The sequence below is a fragment of the Paramisgurnus dabryanus genome, chromosome 22 (genome assembly GCF_030506205.2).
Source record: "Paramisgurnus dabryanus chromosome 22, PD_genome_1.1, whole genome shotgun sequence".
Lineage (NCBI taxonomy): Eukaryota > Metazoa > Chordata > Actinopteri > Cypriniformes > Cobitidae > Paramisgurnus > Paramisgurnus dabryanus.
Window position 1 is genome coordinate 21069653 of NC_133358.1, and position 26134 is coordinate 21095786.

At 37.9% G+C, this 26134-nt stretch overlaps 1 protein-coding gene across 3 annotated transcripts in view; it reads right to left on the minus strand.

The window, feature by feature from the left end:
- ctnnd2a (catenin (cadherin-associated protein), delta 2a) overlaps positions 1–26134 on the minus strand; it is a 310244-nt gene that overhangs the window by 87409 nt on the left and 196701 nt on the right. For all 3 annotated transcript variants that reach the window (XM_065258246.2, XM_065258245.2, XM_065258247.1), the window contains 2 exons: positions 9849–9981; positions 681–894 (listed from right to left, as the gene is read on the minus strand). In XM_065258246.2, the coding sequence (XP_065114318.1) occupies positions 681–894; positions 9849–9981 (347 nt within the window). The remainder of the gene's footprint in view (positions 1–680; positions 895–9848; positions 9982–26134) is intronic.

Genomic DNA, 26134 nt, shown 5'->3' on the forward strand with positions numbered 1-26134 from the left:
ATGCGGTAAAAGTTTAAGGTTTGTTAACCTACCCAATGACAAGCCGCATTGTGCACAATGTGAATATTGTAATGCACAAGCAAGCTTCAAATCTTCAATCTTAAATTTAGAGCTTGCTCCGCTTTGCTGTCAATCCCACAATCCCCCTGTGCGAGCTTGCCATTCAGTTCTCATAAAAATAATTGACAACACCCACCACGTTCTGCTCGCTCAACATATGGTAAAACAAACTCAAGGTCAGACTATTTCTATATGCATGACACTGCAGTTCCTGATCAGAACCATCGGCAAACACAAATGAATTCATCTAATATTTAAAGTCCATTGGGCTCTGAATAATAGAAGTGACTCAAATATAGAATCCCCCCGAGTCTGGAAAACCCACAGCAAATTCAAAGATTCAATTTAAAGTGAAATCAATGATTGAAATAAAACTTTGATGCTTCAATCTAAGTAGCATGCTAAGATTATAAGACTTCAATCTGGACAGTAACACATGCAGGACTGTATCATAAGACAAACAGGTTTAGGATCTTTATTTGGATAATTTAAGTAAAATGATTTAGGGACCATGCTGTACAGGGACTTGACAAATTTCTTTTTTATGAAATATTTGTGTTCAAGGATTTTTTAATACTTTCAATTTTTCAAAGCAAAGGTGAAGGGTTATGGGCTCTTACCTGTAACTAGTTCTCTGACCTCCACATCGGAGGTCTTCCGGAGCAGACGTACCAGCGCAGGGATGCCTCCGCAGTTTTTCAAGGCAATTTTGTTTTCGTCGTTGGCCTTGCCGTAAACAAGGTTTCTCAGGGCACCACAGGCGCTTCTGTGTACTTCAGCCATCCGGTGATCCAGCAGGTCCACCAATAGCTGAATACCACCTTGTCTTCGTATCTGAGAGAAACAAAGAAAGAAGGTAGTGAAGCATGTAAACAATCCTTTTGCCTGATGATGTATGCATGACCAAACATCATATTCATGGAGCTACTGTAGTATGCAGGATTTCTTTTCATGTTATTTTTATATCTTGAAAATATAAATTATAAAATAATATCTTTTCAGGCTTTTCAAGTACATTTATTGATTTGGCAATACGTACTTAAGTATTTCATAGTAATTATACAATATGAAATGCAGTACTGCTTATTAAGCATACTGGTACAATTCATAATAATATTGACTTCTTTTGTTTACAATTTGCATACGTGAGCATTTAAATGGGCATTAATGTTATACAGTAACGGTATACGTTCACACTGGGCATAAGCGTTAATGCTTCCCATTCACTTTTAATGGGTGAAGTCATGCGTCGCCGAATTGAATTGTGGATCCGTCGGCACTGTGTCACTGCCATTGCAAACGGAGATTTATGATAATCTTTCTTGAATACAGTCTGTCGACTCATTTTTTGCCATACTTTGGTCACTTACAGAGTAATATGTGCCGAGCCAAAGATGTCTGACTGATTTTATTTAAAACCACCACAGCTAAATTATTATAAAAGAACCACACCTGTGTCAATATGCAGATTTATGAAGTAATTGCACCGTGAATATCCCAGTGTCTGTCCTGCTGCCAATTCGCACACCCAGCTGCATTAGTTTCAGATGAGAGAAATGTGGAGGAGCCAAGCCAGGCAGATGTGCTTCTGAATAATATGTCAGAGCTTCAGATCTGAGCTTCGACGCACAATTCAATGGAGATAACACAAACCCCTTTCTTCATCCAATTACAAGGGCTCCCCAAAATGATTTCCATTTAGCTGTGTAAGCTTTATTGCATCCATCATTTAAAGTGAGAAACCTCTAGTACATAATGTAACAGCTCTATACTGTATGTGTCAGACTATTGTTGCGGTAGGTACAGCCAATGTACTTGTATTTTGCAATAATATTATATAACCTATATAGTTCATATCCCTTTTTAAATTTGCTCATACATCTTTTCACACTATTTCTTATAAAGCTGCTTTGATACAGTGCAATATTATAAAAAGTGCTATAGAAATAACACCTAGACTGCTCTGCATGCTCATGGACTAATGATTGAGATGACTGAAATTGTAAAAGTGCAGTTTACTGAATAATCACTGATTATGATTATTTTTGCATATACAATACTGTAAGAAAACAGCCCCATTAAAAAAGCACAACATTTCGATTTGGCTTTGACAGTATGTTGTCATTACAAGATTAATTTCAGGCCTGCATGAGATCTAATTCATTAATTGTAATTTATTCCAATGAAAACTGTATTTCCTGTGGTTAGATGCAGTTTCCTTCTGTTTTTGTTTGCAGAACAACATAAATATTCAAAGACCACCTAATAGGGAAACAGAAGCTCATCCCAAGAGGATGACATTCATGTACGTCACAACAAAAGCGTCTCCTGTGTTTATTCCATTCGTATCTCTAAACTCACATTCTCTGCCATCTCAGTACACAAAACATCATATGATTTAAAGAAAAAAGCTTTGATTATTGTGATCACAGGCCGTTTGGAAGAAACACATGTTTGAAGGTAAGAACACAACCCCGTAAAAGGAGACCGGAAGCTGGAATTCTGTGAAATTCTGCTACAAATGAAATCAGCACATCTAGTTCCCTTTGTCAGACTTTGTCTTCTTGTCTATTTTCATGTTTTTTTGATTCTTCACCTGTTGAAAATTATTTGAATGTGTGTACCTCTTTATTGTTTTAAAAGTGCATTACAACTACAAACAGCATCAATAAGAATTGAGTTGAATATGACACAGCACAGGTGAACAACAGTTGGAAGCCATTTTGTTTTCTTTTGGGCCCAGATCACTCATTCAGTGGTAACTGTGTCATCCTGAAGCAGTGGATACATTGAGATATTCAATTATAGGCTTGACTGGGCCGAAAGGAAGTCCCATCCTCTACAGCGGACGTGCAAATGGATATTGACGGATTAGATTTGACCCAAAAGGGCTGATAAAGCTGAACTTTAGCCAGAGGCTGGCAGCGCAGTTAAAGACTCGTGAGCTTCACTGGAGCCAGATGCTATAAATAGTTGCCAGATGAAGAAGTCGAGAAAGAACTGCTTTTACATTTGGCTTGTAGTAAAGCAGAAAGACCTTGAATAAAGAGCTCAGGCCGTGTGGCTAAAATGTAAAGCTATGAGTATTCTCATCACCTCTGCCACGTACCAGTCTGTCATCTGATAGCCAGTCTCATCTCCACTTCGAGTCTATTGCAATGTGTGTTTGTGTCTGTCTACAGTATGTGAAGCTCATTTACATTTCTTCTTTCGTAAGTCAACATGAAAAATCACTTAAACGTGACATATTTCTGACATATTCAACTAGAAAAGCATTAAGATTGGGGAAAGATATAATTTTATCTTTCAAAAACTATTGGATGTTGGCATTTCAAAGTGAGGTGACACTGAGGCTGAAAGTCAAGTTCAAACGTTTTATATTGGTCTGTATTTGCAATATTTTTATTTACTTTATGGAAAAACAGTACAGTAAAACTAAGGCTATGTTTACATAACAATGTGGGAAAAATGTCACATACACACGATAACGTTGTCAAAAAGATCTGCATTAACGCTTTCCCCGCCATTGACGAGTTATCTCGTCAATTAAGAGAAATCTGCAAAGACGCAACCATCCACTAGATGGCACACTTACCAAATTTATGAAAAAACTGAAGCCAAAACGTTATTTACTAATTTTAAACTCTGTGTATGATTGGATAAACATTCTGAATCTGATCTCTAACAAAATTCCTTCACAAAAATGCAATTATTTCAGCTTTTGCTACAGAAATTGTATTTTTAAAGAAAAATACCCATATTTATTTTTTCCCTCTGTTTTGTTTGTTTGTTTGTTTGTTTGAAAGCAGAGGCTCTGTTCTTTTATTTGATATATTTGTATGTTTATATATTTTTAGAAGAAAATTTTCCTGAAACTTGTGTGAAAATCACAAAAAATTCTGGTGGGCAACTTTTAAAAAAATGGCTGGTGGAGTTACATGAGATACATATTGCAAAAATGACTATAAGCACTATATTATGCATGCCAGGCCAGTAGATGATGATGCCTAACCTAACCCTAACCATAACTTTGTAAAGAAACACTACACTGAGAAATAAATAAAAACAATGAAGATGGCAAAAGCATCATGCAGTTTTGTTTAGACCAATGGTTCTCAAACTTCTTCATTGTGCAGCCCCCCTTGTGTACGGTGCATTCCTTCGCGGCCCCCCAAAGAAAATTAATGAATTTATTTTTTAAAACGTAACATTTTAAATAGACAAAACATATTAAAGTATACAAAGCAGTGCTGTTGGTTGGTACCCATATATTTTTTTTTTAGGTTTAATTACACAAAATTCATGATAAATTAATGTATTTTATAAAATGTCATAAACTGGGGCCCCCCTGGAACCATCTTGCAGACCCCAGTTTGAGAACAACTGGTTTAGACAGATGATGAGGTAGATTTATCATCAAAAGTCACCCTAGACCAGGGGTTCCCAAACTTTTTTTCCTGCGCACCCCCTTCTATGTCCCAACCCGGTTGGCGCACCCCCGATGCCCATTTAAAAAAAAATCCAAAAAAGCTTTGTTTTCTCACCATAAATACTCATGTTTAATCATGCGCAAATACCCAAGGGCCGGTTGCACTAGCCGGACGTTAAGAAGTTGGGTGTAATAGTCCGACGTCGGGCTTAGCTACATCCAACATTGTGAAAAATATTTATGCCTATTGCACCATCTGAAACTACGCTCAGCGTAGATGATGCGCGCCCCCGTGTATGCGTTTAACCACTGTGATATTTAGACGCCATTCGAGTTTACTATGGTAAAAAACGTACACTTACTGCCGTCAGCTAATAGATGACATATGAGAGGTTTCCTCATGTTTACCAGTGCGTCTCGTGCAGACCCATCAAACACATTAACGAAAGCCTTTACTGTTCGCACAAAAGGTGTATAATAGTTTGCAGATTCATTATAACAGCTCAAGTTTCAAACAAAATTAAATGAAAGCTTTTAATAAGTTCTCTACAGTAAGTATTTATGTATTTTATTATATAATTCATTGGCGGTCTCTTTACCATGCATGAAAACACATTGCTCGCGTATCCTGTGCCCATGTCTCGTCACATTTCATTATTTCTATTTTTGCCATAAAAAAGTCTCTCTCTCTTGGTCCCTCTCCTCTTTCGTGACTAACAACTTTATCATAAGACGTCCCACATGACAGTTTCCCTGATTTCAGTCAGTTAAGCATATTTATAATATATATGGAATGAATGAAACGAGTTGGCACCCATATAGCGGCTGCAGTACATAACAGAAGAGCAGTGCGTTGAAAAAGACAGCAGCTGTCTTCTACGTTTCTATCAAAAACTATCTTAAAGAAAAGTGGGAAAAATCCCACTTAAAGAAACAGACCGCCATTACATTTTTCCTCTCGCGCAAAGTGGCCACACTTTGGGAATCCCTGCCCTAGACTATAAAGCGACAAATTTTGCGGAATTGAAGACGTCTTGGATCTTGAATCCCGTAGGCCACCATTGTTGTTTTGGTTATATTCGTACATGCTTATAGACTAAACACATGTACATGACATACATCATAGTTACCGCAGATTCACATTTTCGTAGTTTATACAAAGACGACAACGCATCATTTTCCAAAATGTGCACTTTGAAATCTTTTATCAAAAGTTTGTGGACCCCAAGGGCTGTGTATCGGTAAGAATCTCACAATACGATACATTGCATGGCAATATGTTGCGATGCTTTGCGATGTTGTAAAGCAAAACAATACATTGGGATATTTGTTATTAAAGGAATATAATTGGATATCATTTTTTAAAAGCTGTCACTGAGAACATACCACCATATTCAACCATAGCAAATACAATTGTGGCGCATCCCTTTGCTAGTACTTTCTGTCACTGTTAAGTTCAGAGATGAGCAAATCTAGCAGTAAACTCCATACGAAACAACTGCCATGAATCTTGTATGATTTTTTTTTTAATGATGGAGTATTGCCAAATAAAATATTGTGACACCCTTGATGTAACAATTTTTTTTCTTAAACCCAGTTTTTGGTTTAAAACGCTACCCCACAATAGCCACCTTGTAGGCACATAGTCTAAGCAGATAAACAATAGAGAAAGAAATAAACACAAGCATCGGTTTGTTCATTCAGGTTCAATAACATCAAAATACATCTTTTTGGAGTTATGATGTTATGTTTTCTGTTCAAACATGCTACAATCCTTCAATCACAGTACAGTTTGAAGTTTCTTGCCAGTTTGGTATATTATGCAAGAAAACAAGAAAGCCATTAACAGGCTTCGAACTCCTGTGATGCAAACTGGTGTCATTTTTCAACATCATCTCTATAATATGAAAGTGTTTTTGCATTTGTGTGTTGAAAAAAATGAATGGCAGGGGTGAAATAACTTGTTCAGGGCTTCGGCACCATCTGCTGCAGCACTGACACATATAATTAACTCTACTATATTACCAACCAGCCACACACACACAAACACTACGGCACAGCCTCTGTAAATGTGAGATGCTACTGAAATATCATTTAGAGAAGCAAAAGGTGTAACACTGGATTGTTAATGGCATCGTCAAAGTTATCTCCCATAATTCGTCGGTTTCTGTCTGTCTGTCTTCTTCCTGTGTGACGGTACGTCAGCGAGACTAACATGCCACAATTATGTCGAGGTGAATTTAGTTGTCAATCTAACAGCATGGCCGTGTCTAGCTCAGATAGTCTTATTAAACAGAAAGAAGACTCAGATAGGAAAAGAGTGACTGGGTTTGCACTTCCACTGAAGCAGATATCAGGGTAAATGTTTGAAAAGGAAAGCTTGCTGAGGTGTGTGATGGACTAGGTGAGATTAGATCAAAAACATGACCTATGTACTCGATTAAAGATCCAACAATACAATAAAAGTTTGTCAGTTATGGGTAATGAAGGTCAAAGGTTTAGGATGTAAATGTATGACCTTTACAGCTACCTCTAATAAGAGGACTGTAAAATTAAATGTTAACAACATGCGCCAGTTTATTACCAACAAAAACCTTCACACAATTGAGCAATGAAATTTGTGGCACCTCGTAAACCACAATTATATTCAATAGACCTAATGCGACAACATGAACATACAAGTTTGTAATGTTTGATTGTTGAAATTGTTGAATGAATAAATAAAATAAATCATGCTACATTTCTTCTTCACAGATATATTTTTTTAAATGGACTGGAATGTTGGTTCGACTGAGGCTAAACTAATTTGAGTCTCCCTGTTTGTTTTTTCATTAAAAATCATTTAAAGTTTGTCGAATAGCTTATCTCCCCCTCTGCTGCTGTTTTGTTCCCACAGATTTATTCTGCAAATTTAATTTCCCCATCCTCCAAGCCTCTCTTAAACCTTTGGGATACAATTATGGAGCTGCTGTGTGGAGAATAGCTGTCAATAGGATGCCATTCTGTGTATTGTTTGGCTGTACTATTAGTGGTTAATTACCGGTGCTACGCAAGACACTCTTATAATTCGGAAAACTCGCTGCTGGGAAATCTACCATCAGAGACCAGGCATCAAATTTCAATAAAGGAGCGAATTATCTGTCGGCAGTACGTACAAGAATTAATTTCACGGAACAACACGTATCAATAAAAAAAATCTTTCAGTAAGTTTCCTCCAACAAGAGGGTAACAAAATGGGAAATGTGCATTCCGGATGGCCTTGACATTCCAGCTACGAGATCAGGAAATCTGATTTCATTTTTACAAAGCCACATAGCTTCCCAAACATATTTTGGCCATTATCACCTACAGCTGTACAGATCTTCAAAGACCTTGCTTGGGCAGTACATATCCAAATGACTTTACATGTCCTATACAAAACCGAAACAGCACTGAGGGTGGACTCACACTGTACTCCAGTATATTTGACCTCGTTTGACCCCCAAAGTACGGTTAGTTTGGCTAGTGAGATCGATCCGTACCGTACCAAGGTGGGGTATGCTTGCAGAGGTTGTCTCTGGTGTGGTCGTCTATGGTCCGAGGGTGGGGTGCAATGGTGAAAGTGCACACTGTGCCGGAAAGCTTGAAGTCAATTATGTGACTGTTTATAGTCTTCCTCAGCATCAGCTGGCACTGTGAAAATCCTTCTGATACATGCAGTACGATTACATGCAGCTGCGTGTCACTGCATCAAAACGATCTCAAATATAGTTGTGCTCGACTTTATGCGTCGCTGTGTCGAATTTAAGACATTAAATTACCACACAAGATTTATATATATTAGGGATGTAACATTATCAAAAAATTCACGGTATTGTGTTATTTCAGTATGATGCCCACGGTACGGTGTTTATAGTGGGCAGGGTTTCAATACTGCCAGATTTCCAGCCCAATCTCACGAAATTTCGTTATATAGTCACGTATTTTTTTTATTCTTTTTTCGTGCTATTATCACGAAATTTCGTTTTTTTTCGTGATCGTATAAAGAATGCGTGTGATTATCACGTATTGGTTACTCAACAGTTTTGTCCTATTTTCTTACCATTGTCGCTTCGGTTTAGGGTTAGATTTACATAAAATGACATCCCTTACCAAACGCAAATCTAACCCTAACGCCAGGCGACATATAAAAAAATAAATCAGAAAAAATAGTATAAACCAATATATAAAGTGACATTCTAATGCAAGCACCAAATCTAACCCTAAACCGAAGCGACAATGGTTTAAAAATAGGAAAAAGGAAAAAGCAGTTGAGTAACCAATACGTGATAATCCCACGAAAACAGGAATTCGTTATACGATCACGAAAAAACACGAAATTTCGTGATAATAGCACGAAAAAAGAATAAAAAAAATATGTGACTATATCACAAAACTTTGTGAGACTGGGTAGCAGATTTCAGGTGATGATCTGGCTTTCTATGCCATTTTGCACCTTGTTTTCTTAATGTGTTTAATACTTATTCCCTGTGTCATTTCACATTATTTATTATGACTCAACTTGTATACTTAAATGTTCTGATTTCTATTTTATGTATGAATTCAATATTTGGCTTGATGTCTACATCTGGTGGAAATTTTGTCCACTTAAAAATCCCATTACTGATAAAAATGCTGATGTGTCAAATACTTATTTTCCTTGCTGTATATATAAAGCATGTCAGCAGTCAAATTGCTCTCGTGTTACTTTAATATCATACGGCATTCGTTCTGTTCAGTGCCGATTTCAGTCAAACGCACTTAATAAACCATAAACCTATAATTGCAATGAACTCCAATGTGTTGACTCTGCTGAGAGAACGCGCCTATCTTTCAAAACAATCATATCATAATGACGTAAACATACCTGGGATTGAATTAAAATGTGAAGGCAGTGGGTACAAGCGCACTCGGGTACGGCTCAGTGTGAGTGCACCCTCAGGCTACACAGGATTGAGTCTGATCAGTACCCGGATGAGAGGCACCCTAAGGGAGGAAGCCAGTAAAAGGTGCCAACCCCGCAGTCTACTGTAATGCCCCAGTACAGTAATGAGCTCATCCTACTGAATGTTTCCCAGAAAGAGCAGGTTGTATCCTCAGCATCCTGTCCAAAACTGAACGGGGTTTATCAATCATTTCCTTCTAATCCCCATTTACATGAACTGGCAACATTAATCTTTCCCACTGACAGTTGGTGAATGTTCTGGTGCACAGTAGATGCCATAACATCATTTAGACGGATGGTGCACAGCGATGAGGGGATTTCCTGTAAATCGCTTTATAAACATAAAACAAATGATTATCATCTTCTCTACAGTGCCGTGTGTGGAATGCTCATTACCTCGGCTTTAATCTTGTTGTCTCCGAAGCACAGATGCTGCAGGTATGCCGCTGCGTTGGATTGAACCGAAGGAAACTGGTGCTGTAACATCTGAATGACCTCGGGCAACTCCGGGTCTCGCCAACCGAACTCCCTGGAGAGAAAGAAAGAGAGGTTTAGACTGCTGTCGTACAGTAGGTGGTAAAATAGGACTTTTATGTTATTGCGTCAGGTTGCCAGACCCGCACAATTACTGCAAACAACTCCAACACACGAAGGTTAAAGTGAAATAAATGTCATTCCTAGAACTGTTACAAGGAAAATGGTTTCCATTATTGTGTTATTGCCTTGAAACAGGGGTGGTAGGAGTTTACAATTGTGATGTCTGTTTGCTTGTTTCTGGACCCCCATATGAGAACCACAAGATTTGATAATTTTCACTGATGTTGTGGATCTTTGACAAAGAGATTGGTTGTATACTAAGGGTTTAGGTCGGTGCTGCTGCAGTAATTCGTCTCTTACTGTACCTCACTTTTTGGACTTTGCTACCAATGCATTTTATAGCATTTTATATTGTGTTTTTCACGCATTTGATGGAAATTTAGGTCCAGTTCACTCAGGACTGAGTATCATATAGACGTCCGGGTGGGTTACACCCTAGCAGCACCTTATCAACTGCATAGCAGCAACATCTCTGACATCACAGCAGTGATCAATGCCACTCACATTTTCTATGAAATCATGTTGCTCCTATTGTAGTTAATAGACACACATACTCTATATACACAAACACACACCATTCATCCCGTTTCTATTTTTAGAAACACTACAGCAAAACATCATTGAATTTATCACACGAGTGGCAGACTTTGATAAACGCAGAACCCGAACAAATAGCTTTTATCACAGCGAGACCGCATTTGATAGAGATAAGGACAACCACATGATAGATTCGGTGTGTTGGCGGTGTCTTAAGCCCCTAACCTGAGGGCCGGCCGATGGCGTCTCCTGGCTAAGTAAACCTGGCGATAAGCATCAGCCACCCGGCAGTTACGGGCCTATTTCCCCCGGGGATCAGCGTTCATGCCCGTAATCAAAATGAAAGCGATCAGTTGATAAGACCAGCATTGTGCTTTTTGATTATTTTAAACATCGCAGGGATACATGGTTCGGGTGAAACATCACTCATGCGCTGTGGAAATCGGGACTGAGCGTGCATGTTTCCTAGACGCTGTGTTAAATGCTGTAAAATGAGGACAATTGACACCATTAGACATGTTCTTCCTCGTCTTTACTCCCACCAGCGTGAGGGAACATCACAGGCAGCGTGACAGATCTAGGACGGAAGAAAGCATATGTATAGGCGAAGGCACGTTTTATTGCCTTTAACAGACGAACATGGCAACGCATGATCACACAGAAACACAGTTGCCACGGCCTTAATCTCCCCCATCAACTTGCAAAAGGATGAAAAACAGGAAGTCTACATGCATCCTCTCTCACTCGTTGGCAGCCTGAATCGTTAAAAAAAATCTTTAATGCAGCCATGGGAGGCAGCTGTCGTACCGCACGATTTCTCCACATGTCAGCCGATGAGGAAAAATCATCTCAGGCTTGGAAAGTGATGGGTCAATAGGAAGTGGCTAATGTGAGTGGACAGGCGTTGCCATAGTGCCAATGTTTCAGCCTGCAGCCTATTCTGGATGATGGGTTATTTTTAGCAGATGTTAATAGTGGACTCAAACATATTTAATGCGTGGCCATTTATATGAGAGGGATTTAATGATGTAATGTGATGTAATACAAAACAACAAGTACCTGGCAACATAAATCATACAGATTTACAGTCTTATTAATAAGTACTTATACAGACAGCTGTAGTTAAAATAAAATTATTTAAACTCACGTTGGTTTGTGGTCAGACTGACCATTGAAAAAGCTGATTTATCCCACTTTATTCAATACCTCTGCCTGATTGGTTCACAACTACACAAGTCCCAAAAGACAACCGAAGTGGTAAATAAGAGGCTTGATAAAACAGAGGAACATTAACTGTAACAAAATTAAGTCAGTCGCCATAATTCCCAAAGGGTTTTGTTGGCCACAAAATAGAATTTACGTAATTCATTGATAAGCTTGAAAGAGCCAAAGAACAAAATGGCGACCCGGTTGCCATCAAACCATCTAAAATGGGAAAAATTCTCCTGGGCAATGATCACATTTCTTCTCAAGAGTGTGGGGTTGAATTCAATTTAAATCAGGCAATTAACATGGCAGAGGTCCTCAGAGAAACACCAGACTCTGGCACCGTTGCGTACAGCATGAAGTAAGAGGGTCATGCTGGTTAACTGTACTGGCAAAACAAACCTATCATCTTTCCTATGTGTAATGCATGGCATATTTAGAGCTCTCAAAGACAGACGAAACACTTTGGGAGATATCATATGGATCATGAAAGAGGATGTGATGATGCACAGCATATTATGATGTGCATAATATTTATAGGGCATTGCAACACATTCTCACTCACTCCCCAAGGCGTCAAATCTGAAGCATGTTCAAACGCCATCAGCATCAGTATGAAGACGCGAAGGGTGCCCCTATGCATCAGTATATAGACAAAATGGGTTGCTTTCATGCTAATCCGTCTCAGCGTCGGATATAGACGAAAGGGCATCCCAGAAGGTGATGCCGCCACGTTATGCGACGTCAACGTATGCGACGATCGGCAGGATCATGTTGCTTTTGGACGGTAACTACTCAATTTTTGTTCCAAATTTTTTACCATTGTCGCTTGGGGTTAGAATTCGGGTTTGGATATCAGTTTAAGTATTGGTTTATACCTGTGCCCTGATTTTTAAACCATTGTCGCTTGGGGTTAGAGTTGGGTTTGGGTTAGGATGTAATTTTATGTAACAGAAAGTCATTCTAACCCCAACCCCAAGCGACAATGGTAAAAAATCCCCTTCCAGGATGCCCTTCCATATATCCGACGCTGATGGATTGGCATGAAAGCAACGGAGTTCCCATTTTGTCGATATAGTGACGCATAGGGGCACCCGTCGCGTCTTCATACTGAAATCCGTTTTATTTTTTCCCAAATTTAGTTTGATATTTTCTTAAATTCCGTGTTTTCAATTTTATTATTCTCAAATTCCGTGTTTTCTGTTTTAGTTTTTATGGATTCTGGTTTTAATGGTTAAATAAAATTTCAGCATATTTTATCAACAGAAAACATTAAAATATTTTTTTAAATTACATATAGACCTATATATTTTGGCTGTCACTACAACAATGCTTCTGACAAGCAACCGAATGTTTAGTTTTTTCTTTTAATCATACGTTTATACTCATCTTGTTTAACTTTTCAAGCATCTTTATTAAATGCAAATATATTAGTTATTACATATATATGATTTAACATTAGCAATAAACACAAATAAAACACTGCACAGTCCTAACTGTATGAACAATGTTTGTCATTTTTTGCGATGCATGATGAGAAACGGACATATATACCTTTCTTTAAGTCCTACATTACACAGAAGGAAAATGTTTCTGTGCATTTCTGTCCTTTCATTTGCCGATTAATAAGTTATAATGGGTTTTAAAAAAAATGCACATTTCTGTGACATTCCATTGTTATGCTTGGATTCCGCGATTTCGTCCACGTTTTCTGCATCACGGAAATCATAGGGCCCTAATTTAAATATTAAGCCTTGCAGGTTATATAAGTAGTTTATTATATACAACCCTTGGTCACTGTAATTTGATATCGTAATCTGTATATTTTAAATAGATAAACAACAAAACTAAAAACATTCCCCTACATCCTATAAATAGCCACACTAGGATTGGCATCATTATAGATATGTGGTGACAAAATCATTTGGCTATGATCTTGAATTACCCTACAAGCCCCTAACAGTCTTCTTGTTCTAATCGAGAAGATGGCAACACAATTATAGAGTCAAACTCTTTGTCAGTAATTTAATTAGGCCTGGTGACATGCCATGTCGCATACAAAGTGCTGCTACCAAGGTGATATGACTTTAATAAACGGCTGCCTGGATGACTGCTGATGTCTCTAAAGACCCATGCGTCTGCACTCACTCGACTGCAACAGGTAACAAACACATTGACGGAATTACACTTAGCACTATCAAAATTGAAATACGGTAATTAGGCAGAGCGAAGATGAGTGGAACGAATGCCCGTCGAGAACATATTACCCAATTATTACTATTGTGACATCACAGGAAAGAAAAACGACACGCTGAGCAACGACCACTTGGTTTGCATTTTAAATGAAGGGGATAGCAAAAGGTGTGAGGTATAAAATCTCAATGCCTGTCACTCAAAAACTTGGATACACCCCCTCTTCAGTGATTGTTCATATTATGTTAATCATATTTTCACATTTTTTTTTTTTTCTTCACTTTATTTATAGAGTTTTTACAAATTCCAAAATATCAAACACCCCCCACCCCACCCAAAAAAAAAAAAAATGAAAAAAAAAAAAAAAAACACAAAGGGGACTTGCGCCAGTCAAAACAATTGCTTAAACAACAAACAAAACACGTATTACAAAAGCAGTCACACATTACAGAAGAATGTAACAATTAGCTATCTACAGGGTGCAGGGAGTATATGTTTCCATATATTTGAGGAGAGAACCCCAAATTTTATAAAAGTTCTTGATAGAACCCCTCAATGAATATCTAATTCTTTCCAGTTTAACAAAGTGAAAAACGTCGTTAATCCACAAGGAATGAGTAGGTGGAGCAGATGACTTCCAATGCAATAAAATACGGCGTCTGGCTAGGAGAGACACAAAAGCCGCAAAATCTGCATTGTACCTTGAGCATTGCACCGGCAAGGGAAGTATACCAAACAGTGCTGTTACAAACACAGGTTTAATTTCTGTACCAATTACTTGAGACATTGTTGCAAATATTTCGGACCAGTATCCATTCAGAGTTGGGCAGAGCCAAAACATATGTGCCAGGGTTGCAGGAGCCTGGCGACAGCGGTCACAGATAGGATCAACATTAGAATAGATTTTGGAAAGTTTGACCTTAGTCCAATGAATACGATGAAGTATTTTACATTGGATCCAACCGTGTTTAGCACACACAGATGATGAATGCACCCTGTATAAGATGCTTTCCCACAGTTCGTCTGAGATGTCCTCTGATAAGTCTTCCTCCCACTGAGTTTTTATGGATGTCAGTGAACTGCTATGTAGAGAACATATTTTGTCATACAAAATTGATATCATCCCTCTACCAATACACATTGGTTCGAGAATTGAATCTATAGGAGTAGTAGAGGGGAGGCTAGGGAACTGAGGGTACAAATTACGGACAAAACTGCGAACCTGCAAATATCGGAAGAAATTATTTCTGGGCAGTGAAAACTTCTCTGAAAGCTGTTGAAAAGATGCAAAAACTTCATCTATATATAAATCTTTAAACGCTGACAAACCATATATTGCCCATTGAGAAAATGTCCTGTCCATCACTGATGGTGGGAAAGCAAAGTTTGATGCTATGGGGGCAGAAATAGAGAATGTCTGTAATCCATAGTACAGTTTAAATTGTTTCCAGATCCGTACAGACGTTCTTACAATTATATTTTTTGTATAGGGAGAGTGTGAACTATTAATAGGGGAATGTAACAGGGCAGTCAGTGTAGTAGGGATGCATGAGGTTGCTTCTATAGCCAGCCACGTAGGGGTGCATTGCAACTGGGGTTGATTTAACCAATATTGAAAAACTCTGAGATTGGCAGCCCAGTAGTAGTTTCTAAAGTTGGGTAAGCCCATACCGCCCAAAGATTTTGGCCGCTGAAGAAGCGTTTTATTAATCCTAGCAGTCTTTTTATTCCAAATAAACTCTGAAACTAACCTATCTAGTTTTTGAAAAAAGGATTGGGAAAGAAAAATGGGAATGCACTGGAATAAATACATAAACTTTGGAAGGGTATTCATTTTTACAGAGTTAATTCTGCCAGGTAGGGACAGGGGGAGGACAGACCATCGCTCAAAGTCCTTCTGTATCTGGAGCAGTAAATTATCAAAATTAAATTTTAAAAGGTCTTGAAATCTATTGGTTATGCAAACCCCAAGATATTTAAAACTATACTGTGCAGTTTTGAAAGGTAAAGTATGAGAAGGGTATTTTTTGGCCGCTGCATTAATTGGAAAGAATTCACTTTTGTTTAAATTGAGCTTATAACCAGAAATAAAACCAAATAATTTTATAACATTAAGAACTGCAGGAACCGAAACAGAAAAATCTGAAATATAAAGAAGAATATCATCTGCATATAATGATACCTTTTGTTCAATACCTAGTCTAGTAACACCTTTTATTAATGGGTCAGATTTTAAAGCGGCGGAGAGAGGCTCGATGGCAATAGCAAAAAGGAGTGGACTTAGTGGGCATCCTTGACGCGTGGAACGGTAAAGATTGAAGTATTCTGAGCGAGTATTATTTGTCCTAACTGAAGCCCGGGGGGCAGAATACAAAAGTTTAACCCATGAAATAAAATTTTCCCCAAAACCAAATTTCTTTAGTGTGTAGAAAAGGTATCCCCATTCTATCCGATCAAATGCCTTTTCAGCATCTAATGATAGGACAGCTTCTGGGATAGAATGGGAAGACGAATTATAAATAACATTACATAATCGCCTGATATTAAAAAATGAGTGCCTGCCCTTAATAAACCCTGTCTGGTCTGATGATATTATTGAAGGTAAAACAGATTCTAGACGTACCGCCAATAATTTTGATAAAAGTTTGAAGTCAACATTAAGTAAACTAATAGGACGATACGAAGAGCAGTCCAAAGGATCTTTATCTCTTTTTAGGATCAAGGAGATCGAGGCTTGATTAAGTGTTTGTGGGAGCTTGGATGACTTAAATGATTCATTGTACATATCTATTAATAGAGGGCCCAATTTGTTCAAAAACTTCTTATAAAATTCGACTGGGTACCCATCTGGCCCAGGACATTTGCCACCCTGCATAGAGGAAGCAGCATTGGTAAGTTCCTCCATAGTAATAGGTGATTCCAGATGGTCAACCAAATTACAATCAACTGTAGGGACACTAAGGGAACAAAAAAAATTGTCAAAATCAGAGAGGTTGGCAGTTTGCTCAGATGCATAAAGACAAGTATAATAATCTCTAAAGTGATTATTAATTAATATGGGATCTGTTGTTATACCTGAAGATGTCTTAATCTGGGGGATAAGATGGGAGGATGTTTCCTGCCGCAATTGGAGAGCTAGCAACCTACCTGCTTTATCACCCTCTTCATAATACCTAGATCTAGTTCTGAACAGTAAATTTTCAACATAACTTGTTGAAAGAATATCAAACTCAGCCTGTAATAATTGACGTTCCTTATAAATATCTGGAGATGGTGTAACAGCATATAAATTATCTAATTGAGTTATTTTCTGTGTTATCTCAGAGCACTTCTTTTTATTTAACCTTACTTTATGGGAAGTATAGGAAATAATTTCCCCCCTAAGAAACGCCTTCAGAGCCTCCCAAAAAAGAGATGCAGATATCTCAGGACTGCTATTTGTGGATATAAAAAAATCTATTTGATTAGAGATAAATTCCACAAATCTGTGATCCGATAGCATACAAGTATTGAATCGCCACAATGGGCGTGTGCCATCGAGCCCCTCGAAGTAAACATTCATGGTTACTGGTGCATGGTCTGATATTACAATAGCCTTATAATCACATGATTCCACTGACGGAATAAGTCTGTTATCTATTAAAAAATAATCAATACGTGTGAATGTGTGATGAACATGTGAAAAGAAAGAAAATGCTTTACTACGCGGATTTAAAAAACGCCAAGGATCAGAAACAGCCAATTCCTCCATACAAGACTGAATAACGCGAGCAGATTTTGAGGGAGAATTATGTTTGAGAGAAGAACGATCAAGGTCAGGATTAAGCCAACAATTAAAGTCCCCTCCCAAAATCATAAAACATGAAGAAGTGTTTGGCAGTAAGGAAAATAAACGTCTAAAGAATTTGTCATCATCCCAATTAGGGGCGTAAATGTTAACCAATAGAAGTGCAGTGTTACCAATTCTCCCTGAGACTATGACAAATCTGCCATTTGGATCTGTTTTTACATCTGAACATACAAAGGGAACTGATTTATGTATAAGGATTGCTGTGCCTCTGGCTTTGCCCTGAAATGTGGAATGGTAAACTTGACCAACCCATCTTCTTTTTAATAACTGATGGTCTTTAATTTTAAGATGAGTCTCTTGGAGATAAACAATGTGTGCCTCTAAGTGAAGCAGGTGATGTAACACCTTACTACGTTTGACTGGTTCATTTACGCCCTTACAGTTCCAACTAACAAACCGTAATTTGTTACCTGGTGGTTGACAATTTTTCTTAGATTGTGACATATTTAAAGTGGAAGTTTAACATCAAGTGTACAAATAATAGTAGTGGAAACATCTTGCAAAACACAGTAAATGGCTGACGACGCAAGAAAAAAAAGAGAAAAATTCCCCACAACAACAACAAAAAGACAGCATCTCCACAAACGAGATACAGAGGTAACCCTTTCCTTTAACATTAACTTATACAAACACACTATGTCAACGTTAACGCTACTTAACAAAACTTGCGTCACGTTGCTTCGGAGAAGATAACAGTATTTAAAGTGTAAAGAAATATTCAGGCAAAACAGCATTTAGGAAATAGTATCAAGTACCATTCATAAACAAACAAACAAAACAAAAAAACAGCTCAATAGGACAGCCGTACATGAGCCATAATGTTTAATTAAGCCGTAACCCCCTAAGTACGCATATTGCAGTCACAAGCTCTCAAGAATGAGAGGGCGGTCCATCATAAATAAACATCTTGATGTCCGTTTGTGTTATTCCGGCCGATATTGACCCATTTGTAAACTATGTATCGTTACCTGAAGCCGTAGACTTCACGTTTTTGCGAACAAACTCCAGTGCGTCAGATGGTTCCGTAAACTTGTGTGAAACTCCATCGGGTAGTGTGATCCTCAGCACCGCAGGAAAGAGCAAGCCAAACTTGACTCCAGGACATGAATGGAGAATACGTTTAACATCTCTAAATGAGGCTCGCTTCTTAGCAACAGCTGTAGTGTAGTCAGCGAAAATATACAGCTTCTTTCCCTTGTAATTAAGAGGGGAGAGTTCCGCAGCCTTTTGAAGAATCTCAGTACGAATATGGAAGTAATGCACTCTAATAACGAGAGGGCGGGGAGGTTCTCCTTTCTTCGGTTTTTCGCGAAATGTACGATGCGCCCGATCCAACAAGGGTTTATCTCGGAGCTGCAAAATTTCCTGCAAAAGTTGGGCCACATATTCAGTAGGGCGCGAACCCTCGTTGCCCTCTGGAAGACCCACCAGGCGAAGATTGTTTCTCCTGGAACGCCCCTCCAAATCCTCACACTTGGCATCCAGATGGGTTACTCGATCACTGAGCGACGTTATCAAATTTTCGAGTTCCGTTATTCGGTCGCTATGATCTGACGAAGCTCGTTCCAGTTCTTTAACGGTAGCAGTGTTGGTTTCGACCATCTGTTGTAAAGGTTCCAACCAGCCTTTAACGTCTGATCGCACTGTAGCGATCTCCGAGCGCAAATGAGTGGATAATGAGTCAATTTTCTGACAGATCTCATTTTTGACCGAGTTCAGCAATGTCTGAAGACAGGTGACATTTTCGGGTGAATTGTCCGCGGAGAGACTTACCGGGGACTCGTTAGCATCGCCGGAGAGGAGCGGGGCTTTACTGCGGCCTCCTTTACCGTCAGTTTTAGACCGAGATGACGCCATGATTACGGCTAATGATAAGTACAAAAGTAGTCTCCGTGTTTATGAAATTAGTTTTAAGTCATGGAACAATAAAACAAATGGCTGTGCTGTTCAATATAAAAGTAAATCTGTTATCTTCTCCAGGAGCGTTCGAAAACATGTCTTACATTCTCAACGCGCGACAGCGCCCCCATATTTTCACATTTTAACAGAATTTCATAATTTCAGGTACAATCAGAATTGCAGTACTCTTAACTCAATTCATAATGAAAATGTCTGACATCATACATAAAAAACTAAATACATTATATTACAGGTATGCATCAACCAAAATGTTGAACAATAAAAACTTTTTTTTATACTTTAGCTTTTTTCAAAATACACAACTATCGTCTAGATTACAGCTACTTAATCTAGCTACTTAAAAAATACTTCAACTGGCAACACCTAAAAATGTAAGCTTTCTTAAAAAAATTCACTGTAAAAATCAATGCAATTCAAAACTGCCCATTTTAAAATGTACCTCAATGGTACTATCTTTATACACAATCTTTATGTTGCACCATAGGGCAACACCATGACAATGTGACATCTGAAAGCCTTTGTCCCAACAGGACAGCTTTAAAGAGAGGGTTGTCTACAGACAAAATCTACAGGTCATGATGCACTGGGCATGAAATATTAAATTAATATTTCTGAAAGCCTGAGATGGATGATCTCTAGGTCTCTGGAGTGTCAGATCAAATCCACTATACTGATGCATATGATCATATCACAGAGTAAGCGACAGAAGAAAAACATATCCTAAATCTATAAAAATTGTTTTCTTATGGTGAATGGGCACTCAAAGTTGTGTATGACTTTCTTTGACTCATGAAGGGTGACAGTTGTCCTTGAAATGCTTCCCTCCTAGGCTTTAAGGTCGGACTGAATCCAATGGCATATGTGTCAATTAGGAGGGACAGAGCGAAAGGGACAGGGAGTGGAACTACAAGGTGGGTGATCAGAGTAATGATACTTGTACTGGAGACATCAAATGGAGAACACATCCACATACAGAGGTGGATACTATGGGTGAGTGCTCATCAGAGAGACAAACACATTTGGCAAACACTTATACAATAAATGGATTTATTGGGAATAAAATCCATAAATGTATAGGTAGTGTTGGTGGTACAAATCAGTTGCATGTACAAATTATAAATAAAAATGCACTGTTAGACGTTTTATTGTATATATGCAGTACTGTAACTGCCCCATTACAATACCATAACTGTACATGTTTTTTACAGTATGATGCCTTTACCGTAGGTTCATTTTACAGTATTATACCCTTACTGTAACCTATTTAAAAAAAATATTGCCTTGAAGGGGCCTGTCTTGAGGTCAAATTCAAAGCTGACGGTCAAGCATTTATCCATAATCCCTTTCTTGTTTCTATCTACAATTCTCAATAAATATTTCATTTCATAGATATATTTAATTTTTCTATTTTATATGCGTTTATAACATAAGTTTTTCACTTACAGTAGCATTACTGCTGTTGTTTTACAGCAGTCTACCGCAAATTCAAAACATACAGTAAATCACTGTAAATGAAATGTTAATACCCATAATGCAATGGATATTACAGTAATGAACTGGAAAAGAAAATGATGGTATATTACTGGGCATTTTGTGGTATGTAACTGTAGAAATTACAGTTAAGTCTAACAGTGTGTAATTGACCTGTACAGGTTGTATATACACACCTATGCAATAGGGTATTTTTTTATTCAATATGTGTAGAAATTAAAGTAAAAAATACCCAAATTAGATTATTTAGCAGTAGTTGGAATGCTCAATTTTTGTTTAATGACAGCATGAACTTGAACTGCATGAACTCAATGCGTTGCTGTAAAATCTGATGATCCATGTTATCCCAGCATGATCTAAAAATCTTCCATAAAGCATCCTGAATGATTTAATTTAAGATTCACTTAAGCATAATCAATTTCACAAAATGTGTGTATTTGATAATGATCTCGTCTTGAATCTTAAGCATTTTAAATAAGTTTTCAGTTACAGTAGATCTTATACATTTGGAAATCGCTGTATATATATATATATATATATATATATATATATATATATATATATATATATATATATATCCTCTATGCTCTCTGGATTTAATTATCGACCACAGAAAATTTCAGTTGACCACAAATATTTGCTGAAATACTCAGAGTAACTCTTTAACATACTAGAAATGTATATGCAAGTTCTCTGCAATTGATAGAATGGCAATAGTTTTTATCATAGAGTGGCCTATGGGAATTGATTTTTTATCTCCTGTTTAGTTACCTCAAATCAGACTAAATACCTGGGTATAGGCTGTTTTTACCCATACAAAAGAATATGCGCACACCTTGCAAACATAGTTAATTTGACGTGCGCTGACATTCCATGCATAAACTGCAATACCTCTCGTGGCCTACATACTACATACTCCTGTATATGCATGCGTGACCTACGCGTACAATGTACGCAAGTTTTCAACAATCCAGCTGTAATTTAAATCGATTGTACGCGGACCTTCACGTACGTGTAAAAATGCGCTATTAACAATGACCAGCTATTGCAGCTTTAACCCCCTTTTCGGCCGGTTATTGTTTCTCGTGAACATAAGGTATTTTCATCATTTACATGGGGGAATCAGTAATTTTATTGCCATTCGAATCCAGAATGGCAGTGTTTTTCTTCAACCACCTATGTAAAAATCCCTGGCCAAATTACCTGCTGTTTTGTGATAAACACCAAGGTCATGTTGTAAATAAATTGCTGTCCGAATCCAGATCTATGTTTATAAAAGAGGATCAATGGAAAAGTCATTCTGCACTTCCTTTTAGACCACTGAAAAGCACTGTATGCGTGTGGTCACGCGATTCACGTTTATTCTGCAGTAGTGAAGCATCTTTCTTTGTGTGCATTTTAAACATTGACTGAATTGATGAAAAGTATATGGGAACAAAGTTTCATCATTGCTCCACTACAGAGAGTGGAAGCTGATATAAATAAAGAGAAGAAAATGTTAAAAAATTTTAAAATGTCTATTAGCAGCAGCAACAAGTGCTTAATGCAATTTTACAATCTATTCAATTACACAACAGTATTCCATATGTATACATATATTCAAGTATCTGGGTCATTTGAATGATCATGTAATTAACCACACGTGCAGAGCATTACCAGGTGTTTCAAATTAAACTCATAATTACATAATCCACACCGAATTTATCTTCATCCGAATGCATATGTTTTATTGAGGAGGAGGCATTCAAATATATTTTACAGACATCCTTTAGTCTGCAAAAGCATGTGTCACACCGCTTAGAAAACGATGTGTTGATAATGTCTGGTCACGTAAACGCTTGTGATTCGGCTTCCAGTTAAAACCCCCTTTTCCTCACTTTCTTATCCCGCTAATTGTGATATTTCATCGTGCCATGACAGTACAAAGGAACGGCAGTGCTCTTTCACGTTAACAACATGAAAGCAAAAAAATGAACTAACCGCTGTGATAAAAACACAGATTAGGCTCTGAGAGGTGGCAAAAACAGGATGCTGCTCAGGAAAGTGAATACGGATGTTGCTACTGAGTCATTTTCATTCAATTTCCATTTCTTCACTTAATGAACCGACAGTAATGTATTAACATCCATGTCTTTTTAACCCATTTTAGCTTTGGGTACAGCAATGTTTTAACTTTAAGGGGTTACCCTTAGGGGTTAATCCTGGGATCAGGGTTCCCACACCTTAGTTAACTTCAAATTCAAGGACCTTTCAAGGACTTTCCATGTCCAATACCCTCAAATTCAAGGACTAAATGTGGGGACACATTTCAAGTGAGAGCAAGGTTACATTGTGTTACCTTTTAAGATACATTGTTACAATTCCCTTTCGAGGGAACTCGCGATGCGTCACTGCGGTGTCACTTTGGGGACGCCACCAGGGGTAAGTGCGTCTGAATGTGTATATCAAATTCAACCAATGGTGAGGCTTAACGACAAAGACAGGGTGATGCGGGAACCAGGAAGTATATCTCTATCTGAAATATTGCCAAAGACGGCGTTACAGGGACGCAGGAAGTATGGCAAAGGAGACGCAGCGTCTCGTTCCCTTCTCAGGGAACAACAGTTACATAACCCGAGATGTTTTCATGTGTCAAACACAACTATGCAAAAAGCATTTTGGTATAAATCAACATTTGCATACAGAAGATATAAGCATTTAAAGCGAACAGTTTAGCACATGTGCTTAAAAAGTCTAGAATTTTTGATATTATCCTACACTACAAATGAAATAATCTGGATTTTTTTTTTTCAGAAAACTTCTTGAATAAAATAGATTCAAGCATTTTCAATGACCTGTATCTATATATTTATATTTTCAAAAACTTCCCAGTGCCTTAAATTTTCCCCCCAGATTCACAAACTTTCAAGGGCCTGTGGGAACCCTGTGGGATTTAATTTACCCTTGATTTCAAAGACCTAGTATAAAAAAAACTACAAAGTACACCAAAAAAGTGTGTCTAACATCTGTGTCTAAAGTTCTTAGTGGCACAAACTGAGTAATAGCAAGTCAAGCTTGTCCTAAGTAAAGTGACAGGTTATAGCCGACAGGATAAAAGTTAAAACTCAGTCCAAAGGCACAGTGAATACGATATTTGATCCTTCGGGAGTCACCCGTAAATGTTATTTGATGTATGTTGCATAACAGACACATGCATTTTGTGAGGGGTGACTTGCATGTAGCCTTTGAAGTTTGGAAGTATAGGAAATGAAGAGAAAGCGGCCCCGTAATCACTATTGAAAGACACATTAAAGGAGAGCCAGACCTCTAAAGGCCATTTCAAGTGACTCACGTCAGGATCTTCATTTAAACACGTTTCAAAAAGCGACTTAAAGTGCATTCAATATATACTTTTTTTTTTGTATGTATGTTCACTGAGAATCAAACCCATGACTTTGGGCTTCCAGGTACACCTGACTGCCAATTAGGACCATGCAATTAGGACCACTATGTGTATGTGTGTTCATAGCAGCGAGTTTGTGTAAATGTGAGGGTTCTGTAATTTTCCATGCACTGTTTACACAAAGACAGATGCGTTCCCCTCTCATTGCCCCGTGCCGTGCACTGTAAAAAAAATCCGTAGAAATTACAATGTTATTGCAGCTGGGTTGCCGGAAATTTACCGTAGATTTACGTTTATGTTATTTACTAGCAAGAGTTTGTTCAAAGTAAAATAAATTTTAAATATTAACAAGTCTTTATCTTTACAGAATAAAACTATACAATAACAGCCTCATGCAAAGCATTCTGAGAACCAGAAATCATCATCAACCTTTTTCTGTTTTTGCCTCAGATTTTGTTTTCCAGAATGTTTTGCTTGATACTGTCTTTTTTAGTTTTACTCTGTAAAGACAAAGACTTGTAAATGTTTAATGTTCATTTAACTTTGAACAAACTCTTGCCAGTAAATAACATAAATGTAAATCTACGGTAAATTACCGGCAACCCAGCTGCAATTTCTACGGAATTTTTTTACAGTGTGGGATTTGCCCAATAACAGTGGTGTCCCTGATGAGACGAGCTGCCAGAGGACCATATGGATGCCTGTCAGTGCCACACTGTCTGTCTCCCATCTCAAAGCTCTCTGCTGCAGACAGCTTCTCTCAACACGAGTCCTGACCTAACAGATTTTGTACAGACGAACAGAGACCTCAGATACACTCATGCTCAAACGAATCACGCAAACGTCGATCTGACATCAATAGAAACAAGTAAACATAACCTAAATAAAAAAATTAAACCTTAAAAGTCCTTTGCATGGAGCACTGCAGAAACACAGGCTTGTTCAAATATAAATCGCACAAGCACAGCATCAGGAAAAAAACTGTATACTGTTCCCTTAAATTAGCTAAAGGTTATATTTGATATGCATGCATGCCACTGCAAATCCTCTTCCTTGCAGTGTGACAAATATTAATGGGTACACAATTCACCTAAGAGCGATAACCAGGGGAGCTATACTGTGTTTACAATGAACGCATCACACTATATTATGATGTAAACAATCGGAAGGCCAGCCTAGTAATTATTAAAACAGGTGTGCGCTTTAGGGTGGATGGTTATATCCGTCGGAATACTGTATGCAATGTGCATGTTTAAGATCTTAAGCCATAGCAGCACTACAAAATATCACTTTCTTTATTAGTACTTTGTCTAGTTTTCAAAAAAATAGCTGAACGTTGAACAGGAAAATCTGTTTGAACAATCTGACTAAGGGAGTGTTTACAAAATCCGTATTAAGAAGTTATTTTTGCAATTCCTTTGGGTGAAAGCGGTTGCAACGAAATTAAACCCTCCACTTTTCAGGCGTACTGTATATCTTAAACTTTATTTTTCTTCCCCATCGGGA